Below are 25,968 nucleotides of genomic sequence, written 5' to 3'. Positions count from 1 at the left end.
GCAAGACGTCAGCCACACAGACACAAGTAGAATATCACAGAGCAGAGGGCAGCAAGTGCAATGAGTCACGTCCAGACATTGACAGGCACCCAGCAGGGATCTCCCACCATCTGTGAGGCGTGCACATCCCGTCTTTTTTCCGTCTTTCTCCACTCAAACGGTACAGATGCAATTATGTATGACCCAAAGCATGTCTGCCGCTGTGTTGGTGGTTCAGGGCAGTAAGCCATGCGGAAACATTGTTCCACATTTCAAATGTATTTGATGGTAAATAAAAAATGAGGAGCGTTGTCTCCATCTTTCATTCTCAGTAACCCTGTTCCGCTTCTTTTTTCATATCTTTCCCTTTTTATTGTCGTACATGACCTATGCTACCATCATAGTCTGTGCTGATCAGTGCTTTTTTCTCTGCTGATTGTGGGAAAAATATCTGCAGTATTCTGTGGAATGAATTTATGTATGGAGACAAATGCTAAAAAGAGCTTGAACTGGTTTTGCTTCAGGACCCAGATTTTTTATTGGACAGCAAATGGTGACCCAATACAGTGCCAAAAGTAGCGTACAAAATTGAATTTCAATGGTTTTATGGTCTTAGCAGCTAAAAGCTTTTCCACACTAACCACACTCTGTGGTCAAAACAAATAACATGTATCCTAATTGAAAGTGAACTTGTATTTCGTCTTGGTTGGTGAGGACATGTCATGTAACCTGCCATGTTGACATGTGACTAGCTAGCTGTGACAGATGAATTTACAACAAAATACAGATTGAACTGTTAAGTCTTCTGTGTCCATAACAAAAGAGCAAAAGCATTATCCTTTCTTTTTAAATTTGTCATAATGATAATGTCACTACATTACAAAAATATATATATTTTTAATAAAATAAAATAATAATAAAACAAATGACAGTAACTGCTCAAAATAAAGTTTTAAGATTTAAAATGAACAAATTAATAAATGAATGAATAAATAAGCAAATAAATGGCAAGAATAGAAAAATAATTAAATAGTAACATAAATATATAAAGAGAAAAGTTTCCTTATTTAAATGATACAGTATTTCTGATATAATGAAAACAGAAGGTAAAAAAATAGGACAAAACAACATCTGAAGGCAAACTATTTAAGAAATGAATTCTGAGATATTTTAGATAATCTGCAGAACTCTCAGGTGATTTCCGTTCAGGTCTAACTATGTCTGTTTCATCATAACTATACATCATTACTGTGCATTTTCCCTGCGCTCTCATGGGTTTTCTGTCGTGCTAATTGAAGTCATAAATAGACCAGTCTGGCACATCCTTGGCTGAATAGTGGCCTCATAAACTGGCCCATGGGACCTGAGAATGGGGTACCACTTTATCAAATTCTGGCTACTTTTACATGACAGGAATAGAGACAACCTGCTGTGGCCTGGCTATGGCTATGTTCCAGGAATCTAGAAATTTGCTCAGTTATGATGAGCCCTCCTGGACAGAGTACTGTCCACCACCACTCCACTTTCTCACCTGGATCCGCTGGAGAGCGATGGAGGCATCCTGGATGCTATGAGGGGAGTCAAAGCATTTGGCGGTAGAGATATTGGCATTGACCATCCACTGCCGGAAGTCATGCAGGGAAGAACGGAAGCGTTGTTCCAGCAGTTTCTCCTTATTCTGACATTCCCGGGAGGCCCGTAGGCTTAGACTAGGGAGGAAGATGCACAGAGCAGTATTAGAAAAGGAAAGGGTGAAAGGGGGGGATGGGGGTTAAAATGGGTGAGTGTAGGGGGGTTGATAGCGCAAGGTGAGCAGACATCTGTTTCAATGACAGGCTCTCTCAGAGGGAGAGTTTGGGTATCAGAAAGTGAAAACGCAGCAGAACCTGCACACAAAAAATTCACTAGCATGTCTGCACACAGATACACACTCACATACACGAATGTGGATGAGGTTAAAGTGGGCAGTGGAGGGAAGATAAGCATGTTTTTTTGCTGCTATACCTGAAAAGCATGCTAACGAGGCAAAGCCTGCTGTCATGACAGGTGCTTTCAGCTGAAACGCTCACTTTAGATGCAGCGCTATGAGGTGCAATATATCACAACCTTTCATTCACAGTGCACTAAATTTATATGTGTAAACGCATTCCGTTAATTAAATATAGCATATAATGAACTATTTATTTTTTCATGAATGAATGAATAAATAGAACATTTCAAAACAAACAAAACATTTCTTTTTGTATTACGTTATTCGTTGTTTATTCATTTCAATATTAATTCATTATAATATTAACTAACTATTACTGCATTTATCTTCAGTTATATGGTTTAATGAATAATATTTTCTTTATGAATAATATTATTATTATAAACATGTTTCTGTCTGGTGAACACACCATTTTTTACAAAACCTTTAAACGTCAATATATACTGCAAATAAAAATGTCTTTACATTTTCACAAAATGTAGGCCTTAATTTATTGATTTATAATGAATTTATTACATGCATTAATCCCTGAATATATAATTTACAATACATATTATATATTTATTATATTCAAAGCCATTTTTTATTTTCAAAACTAAATACATTTTCTATACATTATTAAATCAAATAAATGTAAGATAAAATGAATTATTATATATTAAAACAAACAGCATTTTATATATTTTTTCATTGTAATTTTTTTTTTTTTAGCTTTATGTTATTATAAATTATTGGTTTCTTATTTTAATGTTCTCTGCTCATTAACCCACAGTTTTTAAAATTTCCAACATATTTAAGGCAAATAAACCTTCCAACAACTAAACCAGCCGCATGCAGTAAGCAGTGGAGACTTTTTTTTTAGAAAGCTTTGTATGAAACACGCATCTTCTACATGTCTACAAAGGCTAAACAAACCTTCAATGAATGGACAGCTAAACAAAACCCGTTGGTGACCATTTGACTTCAAAAACCTTTAACCTCATGCATATGCGCTCATGTCAGAGGCACACTCACCTGTTGTGTAGCTTGATGAGAGCGCTGACTCTGTCTGACTGCGGTCCCAGATCGCTGGAAAACCCACACAGCTCATTGAGCTGTGCCTTCAGCTTCTCCTCCATAACTTCAGCTGTCTGAAGCCCCTCCATAACACCCTGACGAACACACACACACACACACACACACAGCAGGGGTGAGTGTCAATGCACCGGCCACACTAAACACCTAAAATCTCATTTATCGGCCTGATGCTTCTTCGTGCACAGTTGTGCACAAACACACACACACACACATTTGAGAATTAACACACGGCTCTATTCAACTCCAAGTCAGGGCTTCTTACAAAAGCATTTCTGTTCTTCAACGGGTCCAGGAAGCCGTCCCACTCCTCCGAACATGCCTGAGATTATACAGAGCAAAAGTGGTGCCTCTCTCTCTCTGTGCTTCCACCCTCCCCCTGACCCTCTCTTTAAAAACAAGAGGGAAATGCTTCCCTGATTTCCCCCTATACAACACTTCCTCCCTCGATCTCTCTCCTCCTCTTCCTTCTCTCACTCCTCCCTGTCTTCCACTTCGCACGCCGCAGTTCTCCCTCTCTTTCACACTCTTCGGCAGCTCTCATTCACTCTTCCTCGCCTTTAACATGTTCGCTGGTTTGCGTTCCCACTCTTTTTCTCTCTCCCTCCCTTTCGCATTCTCCCCTCCCTCCTCCCCGCCTCCTCTCCTCTTCTCTCTCCCGGTGGGAGTCAGCTGTCAGATGTTGAGGAGCTTGAGCAGCGCAAACGAGCGTGTAACACAAACAAGTCCGGACACCGGAAACACGGGATGAGAGAAAGTACAAAAAAAAGGAAACACTGAGGGACTTGAGGAAAAATGGATGAAAAGGAGGAGGAAAAAATCTGCGATCCTTTTTCAATTATCTAAGCAGCAAGAAGCAGATGGAAGTATAAACAACCTCAGCAGCAGGAAAACATATTAGGACTCGCTGTAGTTTATGAGAAACAGCCAGACGGTCAAACAAGAGAAAAATAAAACATTATTTGATAAAAACATGATCAAATTCTTCACCAAACTGTGTGACTTTTCACACAGTACGTGTGAGAGCTTACATAATGTACATTGTAATTAAATGGCATTTACCTTATACACTCCCCCTTCCCTCTTCATCTCTCTCAATTACCTTGGCGACCGTCCATCCCTCCACCGCCGCAGCTCCGCTATTCCTCCGCTCGGCGCTGCTCAGTCCCTCGCTCCACTCCTTCAGCTGGCCCTCCAGCTTCTCCATTTCTCCCTCCAACTGCGCTGTCAGCCGCGTCTGCTCCCGCTCGGCCCCTGTCGCCGCGGCCACGGCGGTCTCGAGGGCGTCGCGAGCTCGTAGCGAAGCTCCCTCCCACTGGTGCAGCGCTCGCGCCAGCGCCGCCACCTCTCCATCCATCAGCTCGCAGCCCGCCGCCGCCGTGTGCCTTCCGGCTCTCTCCGCGCTCAGCCGCACGCGCCGCAGCCGCTCGCGCCCCTCGCACGCGCCGCGCTCCAGCAACTCCTGAAGGAGGGAGGAAGGGAGACGGAGAGAGGGAGGGTAAAGTTGCTACGGAAACTGCGGCATCGGTGGCTGCTTGTTATCCAAGTACCGCCGCCGTTCGCGATTCTCACGGCGGTGAGGCTGACTGTTCAAAGCGCGCTAAAAACTCTCACGTCGGATCTGTTCCTCACGCTTCAGAGGATAAGCTCTCCTGTCTGCCACCTCCCTCTTTTTTTTAATTCATCTCAATTACCATCATTTTCCTACATGAATATCTACTTGTTTACTTAGTCTAAGCAATTAGAATCATTCATTATTAATTATTTTTTGCAAATTTTTTTTACAAATAGTTACTAATAAAAATTATCATTTAAAGGGAAAACAAAATATACGTGACCCTGGAGCACAAAACCAGTCATAAGGGGTTAATTTTTTTTTAAATTGAGTAAATCATCTGAATGTTTTTTTTACGATAAGACAATATTTGGCTGAAATACAACCATTTGAAAATCTGGAATCTGAGGGGGCTAAATCATTTTAATATAGAGAAAATCACATTTAAAGATGTACAAATGGAGCACTGCATATTATTCATTAAAAATGAAGTTTTGATACAGTTACAGTAGGAAATGTAATAAATATTTTCATGGAATATGACCCACGCTGAATGATTTCCGCTCTAAAAAAAAATCAGTAATAGAATACAATATATGTTGTCTATTGCTACAAATATAACCGTGTTACTTTTGACTAGTTTTGAGCTACAGCATCACATATGCACTTTTATTTTAGTCATCAACCATACAAAAATATTCTGATAGTTTATAAAAAAAAATAAAAAGATAACAAATTTATTTCAGGCATAACAGCTTTCCACATTACGTTTTGCTTTTTCCAAAAAAAAAAAAAAAAAAAAAAAAAAAAAAAAAAAAACTTCCATTATTCAGTGATAAACAGATGGCATTTTAAGGTGATCATCCCTAAAAAATAAAGCACAGCTTTAAAGGTAAAGAGATGGAAGCACTTATTTGAATATAATTTATTTAAAGTGCTGCCGTGTATAGTCGTATTATCCTCTATCGCATCTACCATTCTCTCATTCTTCCTGACTGGCATTGATTATCCAGGGAGAAACGTGCAAACAGCATAGAAATTTCCCACCAATTTCCCCCTTCTCCCCCTTTTCTTAGCGCCTCTTATTGCTCTCTCAGTGCCTCTGGTACTTTCCTCTCATTTTCTTTCTCATCAAACACACACCGTGTGTTATGGAGATTTTTCTTTCTCATCAAACATGCACACAAAGTGTTATGGAGATAAGCAGACGGTATAATGAGCTAATCAGCACAGAAATATTGCAGATCCATAACAATAGTAAAGTCTAAGCATCTGCATCCATTGATTTGTAGTCCTGTGAGAGCATGTAGTGCAAAATCTCTGACCTTGGAATGAAGCACACAGTTCTTTTGACCTACTCACATAAATGCACAAACATTCGACCACATACATACACTCACGATTTAACAAACAAATGCTCCATTTAAATCTTTTAGCATGCACACAGTTATTTTTGTTTATTCTGTGCATTATGTTTTTGTAGATTTTTTTAACATTCTTTGTAAACTGTATTTTCAGAGAATTCTGTATTGCAATACTTCTTGTTGTTGCATTCCTTTTCATCTGAATATCATATTAAATAAACGTTTCTGCTAACTGCATAACTGAAACTGTAAATTGTGTATAAATGTGTATAAAGCTGTTGTATGTTGACTGACTCATGGGGTTAATAAAAACTGATATCTCTCTATCTATTTATACTCTTACACTCACATAATCATATGTGCAGATGAAATGCAATTATGCATTCATATCATCAGTGTCTCACATAATTTGACGTGCAGTCTCACACCGTCTCATACATCAGAATGTATTTGTTCTTTTCATTTCACACCGTTCACAGTGAAAGATGATGTTTATAAATGAGTAAAAAAACTATTTGCAGGTTCTTTCTATCATTTTCCACGGAGACTGTTGAAAAACCCCTAGAGAGAAGACAAGCTTGTTTACAAAAAAATAGAATGCTTAATAAATGTGTAAAAGCTTTGCGAAATTATGAAAATGTAAGATTATGCAGATTTTATGCAGATGTGGACTTTATTAAACATAATGCAAATGAACGTCTGAAACAAATAACATTTTCAGTGGTATGACACGCTATAGTTTAAATAATAAAGGTAAAAAGATTTAGGATAAAACTGATTCATAAAAGAAAAATAAATAAATAAATAAATAAATAAATTATATATATATATATATATATATATATATATATATATATATATATATATATATATATATATATATATTTTTTAATTAAATTATCTTACCCGAACTTCAGTCAACTTCCGACTTAAGGTTGGAGAGTCACCGGATGGGTCAGAGCATTGCTGAAGCTCCTCCCCTACCACCATTAGCCAATCAGTGAGCTCCCTGATGGTTTCCATGTACTTCTTATGTTCGAGAACAACATCCTCTGAGAGCCTGACTCTCTCCTAAAACAGCATATTAATTAACAAAAAAACTGCATATTAATTAACAAAAACACTCTTGTTCACTATCCCACTATATCTACCCACTAGATGTAAACAATACTTCACCTCTGCTGCAGCTTTGACATCCTCAAACTGTGCCCTGAGGAGAACCATTTCTTCCTCCTTAAAGACGGGGTCACTGGTGCGTTTGTACAGTTCAGCCGCACTCTCCTCCAGATAGCACAGAGCTCCTTGGTGGTCCTCCACATCTGATGACAGCAAGCGCAGTCTTTCCAACTGCTTTCGTTTCTCCCTGAGTCCAAGCTGGGGCTCAAGAGGACCTTTAACCTCCAGCCCTACTCCCTCCAGCCATCTCTGCAGCTGTGCACGAGACTCCACAAACAAATCCCACTGATTAACGGTCCATTCCAATCGACTAGAACACATAAGACGGATAAGAGGAAGAGAGACATGTGACCTTTGAAAAAATATTTTTTTAGTTATATTTATATTATTTTTACAGTACATATTATTCAGTATGTTAAGCAAAATAAAATAGCAAAACAAGACAGATAGATACAGACAGATACTTTGACAATTCTGCAGCATGAGCCCTATTATCAAACCATGACTAAATTATTTAGAAGATAATTAGAAAAAACAGCTCCATCATTACACCCTTGGTGTAAATTGAAAATGATAGAGCCAGATAATAACTTGGTTACCATAGTGACGGTGAGTTTAATTGAATAAAAGTGCAGGTGCCTGGCACCTGCAGTCAAGCACACTTATCAATTTAAAAACAGACCACTATGCTCCCACTCTTATCACTCTTGACCTAAAACACCTTAATGGCCCTAGTAATTATATTATTATTGATGTTTCCATTATTTCCATTTAAACCCAACTATCAATTTGACCTAAACTTCTGCAATGATGGTCATTTAACAAGTTAACAATAGGTTACCTGTGGCAGCTCATAGCTCTCAAAAGCAGTGCCGCCCATGCGTCTTCAACGTCCTGAAGCTTAGAGCAAATCACTCCTCGTTCCACTTCTCCACTGCTCTTGATGACCAGCTCTGCCTTCCCGGCCGCCATGTTGAGCTTTACCTCGCCCTCTCCCTTCATAAGCAGGATATCCTGGATGAGAGGAAACAAACACAAGTCACAGCCACTGTACTGATACTGAGCCATTCTAAAAATATTACTTCCCCTTAAACAGTATTACAAAAATGTTAGTTGAGTGTTACAGTAAACCATATTTCAGTGGTATAAAAATCCAGCTTATTTTACATGAAAAATAATGATTAAATACAAATTATATTTGTGTGACCTTATACAAAAACAATGTATTTTTTCCCAAAACCCCTGTTCTATTTATCACAGAATGTGTGAATTCCTGTAATTATTCAGTATGTACCTGTGCTCGCTCAAGTTTCTCTTCCACCTCCTTCTTATTCCCCTCCGTGTTCTCCAGTTCCTCTAGCTTCCTCTCAACATCCTTAAGCCAGGTTTCCACCGCTTTTAGTGCCTCCTCAAATGCCTGGTACTCCTGCAGGCTGCGGAGCCGACCCCTGGCCTCCTGCAGCAAAGCCTCGTGGTTTGAGAGCAACTCTGCTGCCACAACATTCTTTGAACTAGATCCTCTCTCTGTTACGGTGAGAGAGGAATGACACAGATGCTCAAGAGATGCCCTGTGAAGAAAAAAGATAAAGGCGGCTCAGTTTTATTGGTGACGGATACACGAGTAAATGTACATACACGCACACACAAAAATAATCACTTGTATCTGGAAGATTCTCCTCAATACACATGCACACAGACCGTCCATATGTACCTCCTCATCAGCAGCTCTCTGTGGATTTCCTCCACTCTTCTCAGCTCTTCTGAGCAGTCGGGGGCTGCAGACTGACTCTCACCCCACAGAGGAACATCTGTCTTCAACCTCACCTCCAGCTGTTGCAGCCAGCCACTCAGCTCCTCCGCATGAGTTTCATACCTTAATAAGAACAAGTACACCGGATTTACCTTACAATACTATACAGTCTGACACAGATTTAATTTCACAGTACACTAAATGCATGGTTTCATAGGTTATTGTCACATTCTACCACATTATAGGCTATGATATTGTGAAAGGGGTTACACAATTATAAACTGTAAATATCATGTTATGAAATAAGATCATTCAATCTTAGCATATTCTCAATGTTGCTAAAGTGGTACAAAATATGGCTTCTAATTTTACATAAAAAATATTACGAAATTCAAATTCTGATTTATAAATGTATACAAAAGCAACACATCAATCTAAATGATGTAATTAAATTAATATTTTGAGTTCTTTTATTTTTATTGTACCAGTTCAATATAGTATAAGCATAATTACAATATAAGGTTAGATAGGAGGGCCTTTCAATACAGTTCCAATACAATAAACTTTCCCTCAATTGCACTATACATCCTGAATGCCTTCCAAACAGGTCATTTTATTATATCGGAGGGTAACGTTACATAAAACTGGCAAACACAAAACTGCACTACAAAAACTCATAAAACTACAAAACTAGTATTTTTGATTTGTGCACTATTGCCAAGTCACAAATCTCCACCCACACAGAGGACACAGACAAAACAAAAGATTTGCTACTGGCCATAGCAGCAACATTTTGTGTCAAGGTTCAGCAAACTTCAATTTGACATGAAATTGAGGTGAAAATTCCTAAAGAAATACATGTAAAATTCTGCTAAATTGTCCAGATCAATGGTAAATGTGATCACATTTTTGTTGTCCCTAATCTTATGCTCCATCTTAAAGGAGTATGCCGGTAACGGTCGTGAAATTTTGTAAATAATCAAGATATGTCTGAGCTTAGATCGTAGGCTCAGGGAGCACAACTTACACATTTAATAGGTTGGCACTTTCTTCCAGGGACCGTACGCGCTGTCGGCATTCCATAACAAATGAATCCAAGGCATACTGACATGAGTCCAGTTGCTCCTGAATGCTTCCAGTCCCACATTTGCCGAGGTGCAAGAGGAGTCTCTCTCCATCCTCACAAACCTGAGCCAAGCGCTCCTCACCCTCAGTGACTTCCTCTACTGCAGTCTAAAAATGAGGGGATAAATAAATCCTATTACATGAGGGGCAGAATGAACCATTGTCATTACTAATGTTGAATGGCTCTTAATCCCAAATTTAAAATCCGGAATAATCCCCTATTAGTTGATGGTCTGAAATCATTGTTTCACTACTGATTGCTAGTTGCCCTATTGCCATGCTCTGGTGCAATGTTTTATTACATGGCTCAGTCATTTGTTGTACGACGCTACCTTGAGCTTTTGTTGCTTGGCTGAAATAGCAACAGCATCTCCTGTTTGCTCAAAGCAGTCCTCAATTCCAGCCCTCAACTCAGACAGCCAACAGTGGAAAGCATGTGCTTTCTCTAGCAGAAGGAAAGACAGAAAGGGAATGACAGTTCGTAAGAAGTATATGTGAGCTGTTGCAGCATGAGGACAGATGGACTGTGTAGGTGTGTATGGATGGAACAGCTCTCTGTTGTCTTAGTAACCAGCCTCAACCGATTCCACCGGGAGCAGTCATAATGTCAGTGGGAGAGGCAGCATCTGAGGCACAGGTGTGTGGCAGTCATGTTTTTAGGAAGTGCCGTGCGGTATCATTTCAATCAAACATACATGAATAAAATATCTATTATAAACTATTCATGAGCCATTTTAATAGCAAGTGGCTTTAAATGCCATCTATAGTCTTATCTTACTTATATGTTCTGATAAAGTTATGACCAAATACATGCATTCTGGGACACAATAGGACAAATTAAAACATTAGCAATGTACATTTTTTATTTAATTAATATTAAATGTATTACTATTGGCCACATATCAATTGTCACCATTAACTATGATTTTGCCTCAGTCTTATTAATAGTAAGAAGATAGTTTAGTTATGTTTAGATATTGGGTATGATTAGGGATACAGAATACGATCATGCAGAATATGTGCTTTATAAGTGCTAACAAACAGCCAATATGTTAATAATATGCATGCTAATAAGCAACTGAAAATTGTTAAAGTGTTATGTATTTATTCATTCATTTGATATTATTTACAGTTCCACTCACCACTGAAGCACTGCAGAAGAGCATCCTGTAGAGACCCCAGGATCTGGCTGCGGTGTTGTGTCACATCCTCATTTCTCTTGACCAGGTGGGAGATGGCGTCACCCAACAGGGTCAGGTGCTGAGTTGGATACGTTCTACACAGTGCTCTGAGAGACTCACTTGCTACTTCCAGACTCACCTCTAACTGCTTCTGTGACCTCTCAACCTCCTAGCAGAACGGGGGAAAATAGAGTGTATCATTTTTAATTGAATGTTACATTACAATAAAGACCCTTGAAAACTCCTACTTGGAATTAAGTGGTGGGCTGTATAAATCATTGGGAAGTTCATTATAATATTTGACTTCTGTTGTGTATACCAGACTAGCTTACTTACTAGCCTACTTATCAGAGTCCTGCCTCTGTATTTAAACAAAATGCTACCAATTCACAAACCTTGATCTTAACTAAATTCATTGGGTCAGAAGATGATGAAAACTCTGATAGCGAGTCCTCCGAGGTCTTCAGCTGCTCTGAAATCTGGGAAATTAGGTCTTGAAGCTGCTGCCTCTGGGAGTTGAAGTCTTTATACATGCCTTTGGTCTGTTCATACACCTCTCCAGCATGAAAAATCTGCTTCCTCAGATCTGCAGCCATCACCTCAAGAGATCAAAAGCACATGCTAGGCTTACTAGTGGCCAAGAATTGCAATGTGTTTTTAATCTTTTTACATTCTAGATTATGAAACAGCACGTGTCACAACCACTGCTGATGATTACCTGCAGTTCAGTGTGTATGTGCTGGGTTTTCATCAGTTCCTGTAGCTGGGTCATCTTTGCCTGCAGGGTCTTCAGTTCATCTTCCTTACTGTCTAACTCCAGCTAAACAAACAATTAAATTATTTTAGCATATTTTGGTATTTTGTCATGTTGTGTTAAATTTGTATTGGCAAAATAGATCTCACCTTGAAATCAGAGAGGTGTTCTTCCATGTCATGTGTGGAGAGGAGACTGGCAGCCCCCTCACTAAGCTCACAGACTGAGATGGCACTCCAACACTCAATCTCATTAGCTATTTTATTAATGTCATTCCACAGGTCAAGAGAGCGAGTGTAAAGACTGATGTCTGCATCCATCCTCTCAGAGATCTGCACAATGTACATAATATGGTGTATGGTTTAATAAGAAAAACACAGTTGAAAGAGTAGACACACTGCATCACTTCCATCAATACCACCCTTTTGTCTGAACTGTTTATTTGTTTTTTTTTTATTTATGTTTATGACCATGTTTGTATATTTCGTTGTTTCATTTATTCTATCTTTCTCTTTATGTTATATTTATTAGGCTTTTGTATGACAAAAACAATCAATTAATGATAAATCTAAATAATACATGATGCATTGACAATGCAATTCTGGCCAATATCGAAGAGACAAACTCTGCATGACAACAAATAAATGATCAATATAATAAATCAATATTTTTTAACAATATTGAAATAAAAAGACTATGTTTTGCAAAAAACAAAACTATATAGAAAATAAAGATACATAATGATTTTAACTAGATTCTATATCACATTGAGCTGTTCTCATTAACTTGTTACATAGTCATTTGCGGGAGCAATCATTCTTAATGGTCAATCTGGGCCTTTTTTAAATGAGCATATTTAGTTGGAGGATAGGAAATGCTTGCCCTGATTTGATACACCCCTGCCTCCAGTTGTTTCATAAAGTAATGGGGACTAAACCAAGCATGCCAAATGATTTAATGCACTTACATCCAGCCACTGATCAACAATGGCATCTATCTCCGTTGTGACATTTTCACTCTGAAAGCTTTCCTCTGGAAGCTTCTTCAGTACGCCGGTCAGGTGTTTGCCTGAACCAATGAGCTTGTTCAGCTCTTCCTTAGTGGCCGCCAACTCTGGCCTCACCGCTTCCAGCTGAGCAAACAGAGATAACCTTATTACCTGAATGCTTGTTATCATAATCTGTTGTTTAATAGGTAGCACACACTGAGGCACTAACCCGTGACAGAGCTCTGCGTATATCCTCTGGGTTGTGTGGGTCCGAGTGGGCCACTGTGATGGCATGAGCTCTCTCTACGACCGAGCTGATCCTTGTTCTCAGGGTCTGATATTCTCTACAGAGCTCCAGCAGGTTTGCACAAAGGTCATGGCTGTACGGAGACAAACACAAGCAGCCGAGTCTCAGATTTTAGGCACAAAGTGAGGCAAATCGTTGATAGAGCTTTGCAAACAAGCACTTCAGTCTTAGCAATAGCTCAAAACACTCTCCCCTTTCTTCAGTTTCTTTAATCCAAAGGATAATCTATTTAGAGATTCACCCACATATCCATCAAACAACGCACACACAATAAGCCACATTTAAATTGCATTTAAACATGGCAACAGTCGCAACCTGTCAAAACACCCATCCATCAATGCACTGGCCCAGTCCAGCCTATCCCTCCCATAAGTCATCCATATCAAGTTCAATTTGACAAAGCATTCATCTATTCAAACATACTAAGTTTCAATGGGAACTTGGTGTATACGGCTTGGATAGTGAAATACTCACTCCTCCACAATAATTGCCCTAATCCTCTCCCAGGTGGACTGGACCAAGGCTACGTCCCGCTGGGCTTCCCCTGCCAGCTCAGAGTCTCTGTGGGCCAGTTGTTCTCCTCTTTCTCCCAACCACAGCTGACTGTGCTGGAGGGCTTGGAGCTCCTCTTCCAACTGCTTCAGCAACCACAACCTTAAAAAAAACCACAGAAAATTATTTAAACGGCACATCACAAATTTGTTACAGTTGTTACAATTGCTTACAGTAAACAATGGCTATATATTGTCTACACTTCATATTGTATACGATTGCTTATGAACTAAGTATACATATTATTAGAAAACATATAAATTAATGATGAAATTACTATATATATATATATGTACACACACATGCACGCACATCAGGGTTATTATAGATTTTCTTTCATTAAAACCATTAAAATGTTTTTCATTTCTAGAAATAAAACTATTCTTATTTTTACTTTTATTTTACTTTATGTATTAAAATTAATAAAACTGAAATTTATATAAATATAAGAACAGATCAAATGAATGAAATAGACAATATAATTACTAAAACTGTAACTAAAATTAATATAAAAATATAATTTTGTATTATTATTATTAGTTACATTTTAGTTTACATTTTAAAATGTAAAGATGTTTTACGCGTTTATTTTGGTCAAGGTCTTTGGCTGATGTTTTTGACAAATTTGTCATGCAAATGCGATATGGACATAATGCACTGTTCATTATCTCTGTTTCTGTACACAGTATTTAGCACAGTCCGATTGTCATCATAGTCATTCAGTTTTAATACCAATACCAAACCAGAAAAGGCCCTAAAGACAGTAATGGCTTAGAAAACATAAGTGCTTGTACCTCTGCTGAAAGGAATGCGTGCTGGCTTCTGTAGGCCATGGTATATTAGCTCTGTTCTCCAGCTTTGCCAGACTCTCAAGCAGCAATTCCTTCCGTCCTCTAAAGGAACTCCACATGGTTGCTAGTGCCTCTGCCTCACTCTGCTTTGTCCCAATGCTTCTCTGAAGCACCTGCACGCTCAATGCAACATCATCCACCAGTCCTCTGCAAGATGTTCTTTCCTCCTCTGCCCCATGTAAGTGAAAATGTGCTTTGTTCAAGACGATATCTAGGCTAATGGCCTGCACCTCCAGACAAGCTAACTCCTTGGCGAGCTCCCCAAGTTCCTGATTTATTTCCCTGACTTTGGAGTCATCCCAACTCCCTCTTCCTTCAACAGCATCCTGAATGGTATGTAGAGAGGTTCTGGCTTTATTGTAGATCTCACAGAAGTGTATTAGTTTGAGTAGAGCTTCATCTCTGTGCTCTAATAAACTCTGAGCTTCACTGAAAAGTTGAAGGCAGTCTTCCTTCCTGGTCTGAAGATTCTGCAGGTCTTTTGGGGCCAAAGATGGGCCGAGGACATCTAGATGTGGCTGTAAGGCATCCAGTGACCTTCCCTGGGTCTGAAGGGACATTCTGTCCTCCTTTTAACCATTGGAGAAAACATATACTTATGCACTTTTAATTTAGACATGAAAAGATGATGATTGGATGATATACTATAAAGACATAATGTACCTTGGTTTTGGAATCAGCAGACTGTAGATCAGTGATGCTGACTTTGCAAGTGCTTTGGATGTGCCTGAGGAAGTCCTCACTCCACTGAGTCAGAGCAAGCGAGATCTGACTGAACTGCTCCAACTTAGAAAGATGGGACTGCAGTTCTTGAATCCTGAAAATACAAAATTAAAAGTCAGCTCTCACCCATATGTGCTAATGAAAACCATGCAGTGAAAAACATAATGCATTTTACAAATAATTTTTGATTAACTACAGTAAATGCAGCCTTGGTGAGCACAAGACGCTTTCAAACTTTAGAACCTTGATTTAATACTTTTTAAAGCTAATGCAAGTTAGATCCTAATGTAAAACATCCTCATTATATCTCCATGAATATTTTATGAGAATATCAGCAAACAGGACTTAAAAGCCAAAAGATTGTGTTGTTAGTACCTGAGTGGTATATTGGTACTGAGAGAACACCACCTCTCCTCCAGGTTACAATGAAGGTCTCTAAGCTCTGCTGTCTTTTCCTCTGAGGCCGAAAAGTACAAAGATTCTGCACGGGTCTCCAGACTTTCCAACAAAGCCTCTTGAGAGGGAACCTCTGACTGCATATCCTGGTACATCATATAAAAAAGGGTTATTTGCCTTTAAAGACACAGAGTGCCATTTTGACATGACAGGATTAAAAAAAAAGGAACTAAGAGTGTTATAAAAATCTCATAAATACTCTCTGACGTCACCTGCAGCATCTGAAGCTGGCTTTGTATCTTCACATTGTCTGTGGTCAGGTATGGAGAATCTGAACTGCACAGAGATTCGCACCTGTTCAACCAGGACTGCAAAATTGAGAGATCTCTCTCATATCTAAAAATAAAAGAATGCATTACAGAATTACATTACAGTTTCAACGCACTATGCAACAAATATACTTCCAAACACATGCCTTTGCCACAGAGTCAACAGGTTTTCCAGTTTTGATTGTTTTTCAGTGCCTTGCTGGGTATGTAACTTGTGAGCTTGCTGAAGGTCAGCAACAGCTTTCTCCAGCCGTCTGCCATCAGACAACCTCCGCCAGCCCAGACTCAGAGACATCAGCCTGGGCCCCAGCTGCTGGAGACGCTGCACTACATCCTGAGAATGAAAGATTTGTGGCACAAAAATGTCACTCAAGCAGATTCAGGGGCCTTTAAATAAACATATTTTTTAAAAAAAAGACAGTTAAGAGGAACTTCACTGCGTATAGTCTTGAACAGGGGTCTCATACACCACAGGCCAAATTTGGGAATTTTTACATACAGCTTTTCAAGTGTAAATAGTTTATCCTTTAAGCCAGTCTGCAAATTGATTTTTACTTTCTGCCCTTCGGTTTAGTCTTCAATATTCAGCAGTTATTATATTTTTCCATATGGCTTATTATAAAACACAATGGCGAACTAAAGCTGTATCCTAGGAGATGACAACAAACAAACATAATCCTTAATTTTACTTATCTGACTGAAATAAAATGAAATAATCACACATATCTTACTGCACATTTAAACTGACTGGTATATATTCTAGTCTTTTTCCATTTAAAGAAATTCTGATCAGTACATTAAAAATTTGATTATGATGATTGTATAAATAATGGAATTTGTTGAAGCTAATGGCTAGTGGTCCCAGATTTAAGTATGGCACCACTGGTCAGTATGGTAAGGTATATATGGCATGGAGATTGTTTTATTTAGGTCTGTAAATCATCTGTTCCTGAGCACATGTAATACTAACCATATGTTCATGGAGAGTTTTATATGTCATTGATGCTGATGTACATGAAGTAACTGGTATGTTCAGTTTTTCCTGTAGTCCATTCAGGAAACCTTCCACCTAAGGTGTGAGAAAACATTGAGTAACACACATCTAGAATAGCTTAGGTAAAATATCAATTCAAAGGAGTAGATAGAGCCATGTTTGCAGTGTCACCTCATTGAGATCTTGGATAAATTGTTTTGTATTTTTCAAGCTAGAGTGAATCTCTTCTTCTTGTTGCTCCACACTGTTCTTAAACTCCTCCCGGTATCTCCCAATTTGCAATAGACGTGCTTTAATTCGCCCCGACTCATTTGGTGTGATGAAATGAATTAATGACTGAAATTCTGCCTCTAATCGGTTAAAGATGTCCATCTTCTCTTCTAAGCCCTCCTTCAGCATCTAGGAATGAGCAAAAACAACGAGGAGACATCATTCACTGAGCGCTTAATGAAACCTATCATGTTGTCTGGTTAATTTGGTTTTGTTTATTAAGTTACAGTCTTCTGATCCAGGTATACAACATCCATTATCTCTGTTTACCTCCACAGTGTGCATCTGCTCATCCAGGTTGGCAGAGGTTCTGCTGAAAGCTTCAAGCTCCTTCTTACTATCACAGACCCAAGAGAAGAAAGCCTCAGACTCACAGCTGAAACCTTGCCACCATCTGTGCATCATCTCCAGATCTGACAAGCTATTGGAACAGTGACAAACAGGAAAGAAACATGAAATTGACTGTAATGTTTTCAGACACTTAACTGCATGCTATAAATGAAATTTATTATATTTTAAATATATATTAAATGCAATTAGTTGACAGTTTTTCACTTACTTAAATATATTTTTATTTTTAAATACATTTATTGTTTTAAATAAAATTGTATGTGTCATTTCATAATCTTCTTTTGTACAGAGTTTTAGCATATTGTCAAATATATTAACAAGGATACCATAAACCACAATCTCAAATATACTTTAATATAGTTTCTATTTCTAATAGTTTAAATGTGCTTTAGTATAGTTAGTAACTTAATGACGGTATATTTAAGTATTTTTTTTACATTGACAGGTTTGTTATTATACATATTCATGAAAGTGCTCTAAACACAGCATCTGTACATTATTTGTACACTTTGTCTACAATATCTAGTTCCCAGTTCACTAGAAGATTTGAGCAGAATTAGATAAAATTGCAAATATGTCCAAAAATTGAACATTTCTGAATGAGGTTATTGAAAACACAGCAAACTGCCACATTCTGACATAACTGAAAATGAAATATAGTCGAATTTTACAGTACATGTATATACAGTAGACAGACATTTTGACTCAATTCTGTCTTACATTTTCCTGAGGCTGGTCTGTATCTCCTGCAGCCTCTCTTTGGTGGACTGGGCCTGATCCTGTAGTAAAGACCGATTCTGAGAACCAAGTTTAATATCTGCTGCCTTCTTCACCAGGGACTCCGCTCTTACAACAAACATGTCACCCTGCTCATGAAGCTCCTAAACAAACACACACAGATACGAGTATTATTCTCAACTCAAAGTTCATTAAAAACAAGCTACTACATTTTCTGTCTGTGCTCTCACTTTAACATTTTTTATTTCAATCTTGAGGTCGTCCAGGCTGCTGAAGATGAGCTCCCTCTGCAGGACAGGACTGACAAGACCCACAAACTGCCAGATGGCCTCTCTCTCCACGTCAAACTCCTGCCATGCGCTCACAGTCACCTAATGACCAAAAAGAATCACACATTACTCTACCATTTCACCGCTAATTGTTGTAGAGGTGAAACCAACTGAAAGTAATCTTGCACTACAGGCTTACACTTTATGAATAAACAGTGCAAATGTACTCGAAGGGTTGGCAAAAAGTAATGACTCTCTGCTGGACACCAGCTAGGATCATTTTAAGGACTTTTTTAAATTGTCCACAACAACATTCAAAGTTCCCATGACCTTTTCAGTTCTTTGTTATGTACTGGATAAGGAATAAGTGTAAGGATTTCATTCATTCATTTATTTATTCATCCATTACATTTACATTTATAACCAAAAAAATAGTTTACAGCTTGGCATAATTCAATGAGAACTAGTCATTAGTTAAGATTCTGTAATATTTTATTTATATAGTATCATACAGAAGTATCAACAGAAATACCTGCAGGTGTTTTTCCTGAGCTGTCCAGTCTCCTTTACAGAAATTTCCTTCAGAGCGGAGATCCGTTTCTTTTTTGTGCTGGCTTTTCATATTTTGCTATATTACCATGAAAGAGTGAGACAGACAAAAGCGAGATGGAAGGGGAAGACAAAAATACAATAAATGATTGTGAGATTTCCCCTTTGGAATATTGTGCGTAACAAAGAGACACTTATTCACAGCAATCAGATTAGCAAATAAAATCGATGAGCAGATTCATCATAACTATTGCATTATGTGTGTCAACCAAATGAACCCTACCTGGTGAATGAGGAGCAGCTGTTTGGCCTCTGTTACATTCTCTGCGTTCAGTATTCTTCTGTGCTCCTGGATCACCTCCTCATCATTTACCTCCTCTCTAGCCTTTATGCTCCCTTCATTGGTCACTGCAACAGGGACATCCTGAGAAAACAGTAAAACAGTTCAGCCATGCAAAATATCTTCAGAGCAAAATGTCACAAATATCCATACAATGCAATGTTCTTGTAGACGATATGCAAAAATAGAAAAATATATTCCAACTGCCATATATTAACATTTGCATAACATTTTCTTTTGCAAACATTTACTTTTCCAAAGTGAAGATGGCATTTATGGCCAATGAACAAACATGAAGACATGAAGACCACTCTTCACCTCAGACAAAGACAGCAGCAGCGCAGAAAACTCTTGTGAGAGTTTATCAAGAGCGGCTCTCTGTGTGTGAACCTCACTCTCAGGACTTATGTCCTCCAGGACAGCGAGACGAGATTTGAGCCAGTCCAGAGTCTCACCCTGAGCCTTTACCACCCGGCGCTGCATCAGCAGAGGGAGGAAGAGAGAGGTCAGCTGAAGTCACACAGCAGACAGTGGCCTGCATTCACATACACAGCATGCATGATGAGCATTAATCATGTAGATTTGGGGTGAGCTTACCTGGACAAAGGAGATTTCGGAATCACTCTGAGACGTCTGCTGGGAAAGAAGCCATCCAGACAGCTCACTAAACCTAGAACCAAAAAAAAAGAAATCCTGAAATCCTTTTGTTATATATTATATTATATTATATTATATTATATTATATTATATTATATTATAGAAGTATTTTATATAAATACAAGTTTATCATTATAAATTTGTAATTAAAAAAGAATTTAAATTTAAATACACTGCATACAACGTTCAAAAGGAATTATATTAATTTCAAATATTTTGAAATAAATGCTATATTCAAAAGTATACAGTACTTTTATTAAGATACAAATGTAAAAAAGGAGCCTTGCTTAAGTAGGTCATAAATCACTCTTCAGTGTTCAGCTCTAGTGAATTTAATAAAAATACTAACAATTTTACTTTTTTAAATTGAATTGCAATTGACAAGCAAAAGTAATATTTGCATCTCACCTGACATGCCACTCTCTCCATTTATCTGGGTGCTGTTGCAGTCTCAGGTGTGTTCGTGCTACTAAACCCTTGACCTCTGAAAGATGATCTCTGGTCTCCTCCAGCATTTGATGGCCCATGTCATTCTCTGAAAGATCCTGACAGAGATGCTCCATTGTCTTCATTCGCTTCTCACAAGCAGAAAGTGGGTTTTTCTGTCTGAAAAATGCCTACGAAGAGAAATAAATATAATTATTATAAAATTTTCATGAAATGTAACTTGTATAATCTTTTCTTCATCTGTTGTATCTCACCCTGTGTTCTTTGATCATTCTTTCACTACCGGCTGTGAGCAAGGCTTTGTCTTCCCTTTTCAGCTCTACCCTACACTCCTGTAGCATGGCCATCACCAAACGCCTCTCTGTTTCCACCCGGAGTCTGAGCAGATGGGATGGGGCCTCGGCTTGTATGTCCTGGTAGAAAGAAAATGAACCATGATTAATCCTTCAGGAAGTTCTTGTTAAACTGTCATTACATTTTCACCTTTTTTAACCTTTCAACTGACCTTCCATTGCTTATGCAGTCGTCTGACTGTCTCCCGCAGACTCTGTTGGTCTTCTTCAGAGATGATATCAGTGAGGTCATCACATGCCTTTAAATAAGCACTTAAAATGTGCTGGTCCAGTCGCCCAAAGAACTCCTGAGCAAATAATTACACACTTAATTAGAGAAACGGGACAAGTTAAATATGTTTGAAGGGTAAGACATTATTGACATACATTATGTTTGCGGAACAGCTCATCTGGCTCTCCCCTTTCCTTTAAACAGGCCTGGCCCACGCGCAATGCCTTCTCCAGGTCAGCACGGGACTCTTCATATCTCTGCATGAGGTTGCCATTAGTCTCTGCCACCTGCCTCCATTCTAAAGCCTCCTGCATCAGAGCCTGACCAGAATGAAACGCGGTTACCCTATCAGCACTGTACTCGATGGACAAATCCAGACTAGAGATTATTATTTATTTTTTTTACAGAAGACAAGCAAGAGTTACACACACTATATTGCCAAAAATATTGTGTCATCCCTTTGTAACGAACAGGTTTGACTTTAGAAAATTGTGTGCTTCTAATTTTACAGCAACAGTTAAGACAGGACTCATTTCTCTGTGTATAAGGCAAGGTTAAAAAAAAAATGACTGATTGAGTCAGTGTGGAAGAACTTGACTGGTCTGCATAAAGTCAAATCAAAATTTAATACGCTTCCCTTATTTTATATATATATATATATATATATATATATATATATACATACTGTACAAGTGAGAATAAGAATGGTGTTAGAATTCTTACATAAATATTGTGCTATACTGATATACTGAATGACAAACATTATTTATTTGAGACTGAAATATTCAGTAACATTTAAATGGATTTACTTTTTTTTAAAAAACAACTTGCCAAATGAAAAAAATGTAATATTGTATTGCACATATGTAATGTCCAACCTGTGCAGTGGTCTGAATCTCGGTTACTCTATTCTGTAGGAGCGACGTATCAAAATTGTGTAGAGATTTGGCACAACACAGCGCCCTCTGTAGGGACAGGTAACTGCGGTCCATAGCGCAAATGCAGCGCTTACAGGTCTGCTGCTGAGTTTGTAGCTCCTGCCAGAAATGAATAAAATTAAGTAAACACAGATATCAATTCTAGATCATTACTACTTCACCACACGGTATTCTTCATGGTCCAATAATCTAGTTCTCTCAGTGGTCTATACTGACCTGGCACATTTCCTGGTTGTGTTGTTGTGTTATAATGTGTCCAGCATGCTCCGCTGTCTGGTAAAATGCTGATATTTGTTTCTCTAACTCTTCTAACAGAGGAAACAGAGCCTGGCACTCCTTCAGAATCAAAGGACACTTTTCTTTCAGCTGTGAAGATCAATCACAAAACATTTATACTCAGACGTGACAATTGTTTGATTTATTCACCATTGTTCTTTTACACAAATGTGATTTTGTTTTTATCCGGTGAAACACATAATCAGATATTTAGAAGAATGCTCATGCTATCCTTTTCCATATAATGATGGTGAATGGTGACCAGTTCCAACACTGATAGAAAGTACCATAAAGTAGTCCAAAACATTGCACAAACCTGATGGAGCTGTGCTTCTGTGGTTGTTATAGAAGAAAGTGCTTTAGTTCCGCTACCATGAACAGAGTCTTTGGCCAGGAGCTGTGCAGAGCGAGCAACCACCTTATATTGTGCTTCCACGCCAGGCAGCCTGTGCTTGATGTTCTGCAATGCATGTGAAATTATATCAGAAAGCTTAAGTGAACTTAAATGAACTGAACTGGCATAAAAGTCTTGAATTTATCCTTTCTTTGTGGCCACTGAAGATGCCGAAGATTACTTTTGAAGGTAATGCATCCCCCCCCAATATGCCTAAATGGGTCTATATTCACACAAATTCATTTGTGACCCAGCTTCACCCCTAAAATTGAGTATACGTTTTGTTTAATGATTCTTTGCCAGTAAGCTTTCCTAATACTGTGCTAGGTAGCAAATTCCACGATGAAAGTGGCTAAAGTTTACAGCATCAGAGAGCAGCTTGCCACCCCAAATTAGAGAGGGGTGGGGTGAGCAGAGCTCATTAGCATTTAAAGGAACATGCACCAAAACGGGTCATTGTGAGCATAGGTAAAAAGTTTGTGGTTTTACACTACTATTGAGACAATGTTGAAACCGCTTTACCTCAACATCCTGCACAAAGGCTTTGACATCCAATAATGACACTTGAAGTGGCGAGGAAAGTTTGGAAATGGAAGTGTCAAGGAACACTTGTATGTCTAAGTTGATCTCCTGATGCATCCTCACATTATGAGTCTCAGGAAGACGAGCATACTGTAAAAAGAGTTCATATTTAACGCAATGCTTCACTTAAACATGAACTCTGTATGACATTCTTCCCTCCGTGAAACACAAATAATTATTTATCAAGCTTGTTTACCTGTTTGACCTTCAGAAAGAGCTCCCTCCATCTTCCATTGAGAAGTAGGAGCTGATGCTTTATGTCACGTGTCACTGTTTCATCACAGGTCTCAATCAGAAAGTTTCCTGCATCATTCATCGCAGCGTGCTGGTCCATCCAGTGTGGAAGATTCCGAAAAAACTCCTAGAAAAAAAAGAGAATGAGAATGTACTATGAACCGACCTCTACTAGTTATTTTAATATACAGTATGTGGACATCTCACCCGCTTGGTGTTCTCAGGTTGTCTGAGAGCCCCCCGAGCGTCCTCCAGCCAGGCTTGCAATGAAGCCACACAACTATTGTACCTCAGCCAGTTACACTGAACCTCCTCCAGCATAGACCTTACGCTTCGCACCTCCACCGACAGACTCCTCCACTGATCAGACACCTCTCGCAGGAAAAGCTTTACCCCTCCTTCAACTACAATGTCAAAACATGCACATACAGAAGCAGAGCAGATTTATAAAAGTACTAATAAATACAGTCCTTGATGTCAACAACAAGTTAATTAATATTGCTATATATTAGCATTGAAGTGATAATATACAGTGCAATTTTAATATCTTTACGGTAAATGCTATTATAGCGTTTATTAATATTAAAAATTTATTTTTTATTTTATATTTTCAGATAACATTTGAGTAATTTTAGCAAAAAAAGGAATTAATTTTTTTTATATATATTTGTCTTGATCTTTCTGATTATATTTTTTTGTTATTTTAGTACTTCAACATAAAATTGTTATTTCAGTCAATAGCAAAGGCAACATTTCTAATTTTCACAACATTTTTCTTAAAGTTTAAATTTAAATAATAGTATTTATTATATAATTTAATTTAATTGTTTACTTTTTATATTTATATTTCATTTTATTATTTAATATTTTAACATGCTTTAAATATAACATCTCCTGTCTGTGGTGCTTTTAGAACAGACCCATGACCCAATTTTGTGTTTTGCGACCCACCAGTTGAGAAACGCTGCACTAGATCACAACGATAAGATGTGATTGGCTTCTGGGAGATATATTTTGTGATCTTCCAATCACACTTCAGATATATAACACAAAGACCACCTCTATGTTGAGATTGCCTTAGGCACGAACCAAGCAACATGTTGGCAGTCTATTGCCCAGAGAAACCCAATTAGAATACAGTATCTGCACTAATGGACTGGAATTCCCTTTTGAGCTCTGTGCCTGGGAAAACCTCATTTACCAGTGGCCCGAGGAGAGGGGCATGAGCATAGAAGGAGAAAGAAAAACCAAAAGGAAAAGAGTAAGAATGAAACACAGAGAGAGAGAGAGAGAGAGAGAGAGAGAGACAGCAGGAAGATGCTACAGGCACAGAGACTGATTGACTACTGAGTCCGCAAGGATTAAACTCAGTGAGGGTGAAACGAGGTGAGCTGCTATCATTCTGCCCTCTGGACACTGAGATGGTGAAATGTTAAGCATTTTCTCTTTAAAAAAAAACTGTGCCTTTATCTACACAGCCATGATATGATTTCAACATTACAAATATATTTTTTGAATCACCCAAGGCTGCCATTACCACTAAAATTCATGAGCCCCGGTTGAAATAACAAAACCCCACCCAAAAAGTGTATGTACCACCTCCTGTAATTCAGCATAACATTTTTTTCCATATTTAATGATGCTCATTTAAAAGGATGAGAAAAATAAGTAACTTCACAGTGAAACCAGGGTGAAACATTGCTTAAAATTGTAGTGCTTTTACCAAGCTACCATTTAGCAGAACCATAGGCATACATGCATACATGCGCATTATTGTTCAGTATATGAAAAATACCTGAGCTGTCTGCTTTAATGTAGAGCTCAGCAGCGTTTATAAGAGCCTGGTGGCTGGATTCATACTTCTCAAAGAACTGCTGCCCCTCCACAAAAGACTACAAAAGCAGAATGGACGCAAGTAAAGGTTAGATCTTTTAATTGTGGGAAAAAAGTAAAGTAATAAGTATCGTAGGACATACTGAATGTGAATTGAATCAAAGATTATTATTTATGAAAACATGCATGATTAGGCAATGGAGGAGTTAAGAAAAAAATGAAAATAAACACTCTGGCTTGAAAACTTACACCATAGCTTTGTAGCAAAAGCTCCATTGATTCCAGTCGGCCGTATTTAATTATCCAGGATTTGAGTTTAGACTCAGCTAGTGTCAAAAATGCCAGCATAGAGTATTTTGACTCCCAAAATTCCAGTTTGCTCAAGTGAACATGGGAGGAGGTAGATATGTAGTTTAATCTGAAAGCAGTTAAATAAAA

General features: G+C 38.3%; 1 protein-coding gene across 2 annotated transcripts in view; it reads right to left on the bottom strand.

The window, feature by feature from the left end:
- Positions 1 to 25,968, bottom strand: part of syne1a (spectrin repeat containing, nuclear envelope 1a) — a 99,430-nt gene that overhangs the window by 57,658 nt on the left and 15,804 nt on the right. The window contains exons 14-56 of one of the 2 annotated variants that reach the window (XM_043219862.1): positions 25,780 to 25,948; positions 25,493 to 25,589; positions 23,905 to 24,101; positions 23,660 to 23,824; positions 23,404 to 23,553; positions 22,804 to 22,947; positions 22,428 to 22,577; positions 22,152 to 22,310; positions 21,429 to 21,593; positions 21,215 to 21,349; positions 20,964 to 21,122; positions 20,671 to 20,879; positions 20,203 to 20,275; positions 19,924 to 20,082; positions 19,549 to 19,689; positions 19,249 to 19,344; positions 18,678 to 18,818; positions 18,430 to 18,590; positions 17,629 to 17,779; positions 17,260 to 17,487; positions 17,065 to 17,163; positions 16,241 to 16,428; positions 16,038 to 16,161; positions 15,745 to 15,911; positions 15,310 to 15,463; positions 14,590 to 15,215; positions 13,718 to 13,897; positions 13,166 to 13,316; positions 12,916 to 13,080; positions 12,098 to 12,280; positions 11,913 to 12,014; positions 11,590 to 11,793; positions 11,156 to 11,363; positions 10,346 to 10,458; positions 9,916 to 10,121; positions 8,850 to 9,011; positions 8,433 to 8,706; positions 7,980 to 8,152; positions 7,139 to 7,448; positions 6,869 to 7,033; positions 4,146 to 4,505; positions 2,984 to 3,120; positions 1,511 to 1,688 (exon numbers count right to left, since the gene is read on the bottom strand). In XM_043219862.1, coding sequence (XP_043075797.1) covers positions 1,511 to 1,688; positions 2,984 to 3,120; positions 4,146 to 4,505; positions 6,869 to 7,033; positions 7,139 to 7,448; positions 7,980 to 8,152; positions 8,433 to 8,706; positions 8,850 to 9,011; positions 9,916 to 10,121; positions 10,346 to 10,458; positions 11,156 to 11,363; positions 11,590 to 11,793; positions 11,913 to 12,014; positions 12,098 to 12,280; positions 12,916 to 13,080; positions 13,166 to 13,316; positions 13,718 to 13,897; positions 14,590 to 15,215; positions 15,310 to 15,463; positions 15,745 to 15,911; positions 16,038 to 16,161; positions 16,241 to 16,428; positions 17,065 to 17,163; positions 17,260 to 17,487; positions 17,629 to 17,779; positions 18,430 to 18,590; positions 18,678 to 18,818; positions 19,249 to 19,344; positions 19,549 to 19,689; positions 19,924 to 20,082; positions 20,203 to 20,275; positions 20,671 to 20,879; positions 20,964 to 21,122; positions 21,215 to 21,349; positions 21,429 to 21,593; positions 22,152 to 22,310; positions 22,428 to 22,577; positions 22,804 to 22,947; positions 23,404 to 23,553; positions 23,660 to 23,824; positions 23,905 to 24,101; positions 25,493 to 25,589; positions 25,780 to 25,948 — 7,678 coding nt within the window. Of the gene's footprint in view, positions 1 to 1,510; positions 1,689 to 2,983; positions 3,121 to 4,145; positions 4,506 to 6,868; positions 7,034 to 7,138; positions 7,449 to 7,979; positions 8,153 to 8,432; positions 8,707 to 8,849; positions 9,012 to 9,915; positions 10,122 to 10,345; positions 10,459 to 11,155; positions 11,364 to 11,589; positions 11,794 to 11,912; positions 12,015 to 12,097; positions 12,281 to 12,915; positions 13,081 to 13,165; positions 13,317 to 13,717; positions 13,898 to 14,589; positions 15,216 to 15,309; positions 15,464 to 15,744; positions 15,912 to 16,037; positions 16,162 to 16,240; positions 16,429 to 17,064; positions 17,164 to 17,259; positions 17,488 to 17,628; positions 17,780 to 18,429; positions 18,591 to 18,677; positions 18,819 to 19,248; positions 19,345 to 19,548; positions 19,690 to 19,923; positions 20,083 to 20,202; positions 20,276 to 20,670; positions 20,880 to 20,963; positions 21,123 to 21,214; positions 21,350 to 21,428; positions 21,594 to 22,151; positions 22,311 to 22,427; positions 22,578 to 22,803; positions 22,948 to 23,403; positions 23,554 to 23,659; positions 23,825 to 23,904; positions 24,102 to 25,492; positions 25,590 to 25,779; positions 25,949 to 25,968 lie in introns of those variants that run through there. The other variant, XM_043219861.1, reaches the window with a different exon arrangement.

Source organism: Puntigrus tetrazona, chromosome 20 (genome assembly GCF_018831695.1).
Source record: "Puntigrus tetrazona isolate hp1 chromosome 20, ASM1883169v1, whole genome shotgun sequence".
Lineage (NCBI taxonomy): Eukaryota > Metazoa > Chordata > Actinopteri > Cypriniformes > Cyprinidae > Puntigrus > Puntigrus tetrazona.
Note: the sequence above shows the minus strand (reverse complement) of the source record. Positions and strands in the feature narration are given on the sequence as shown.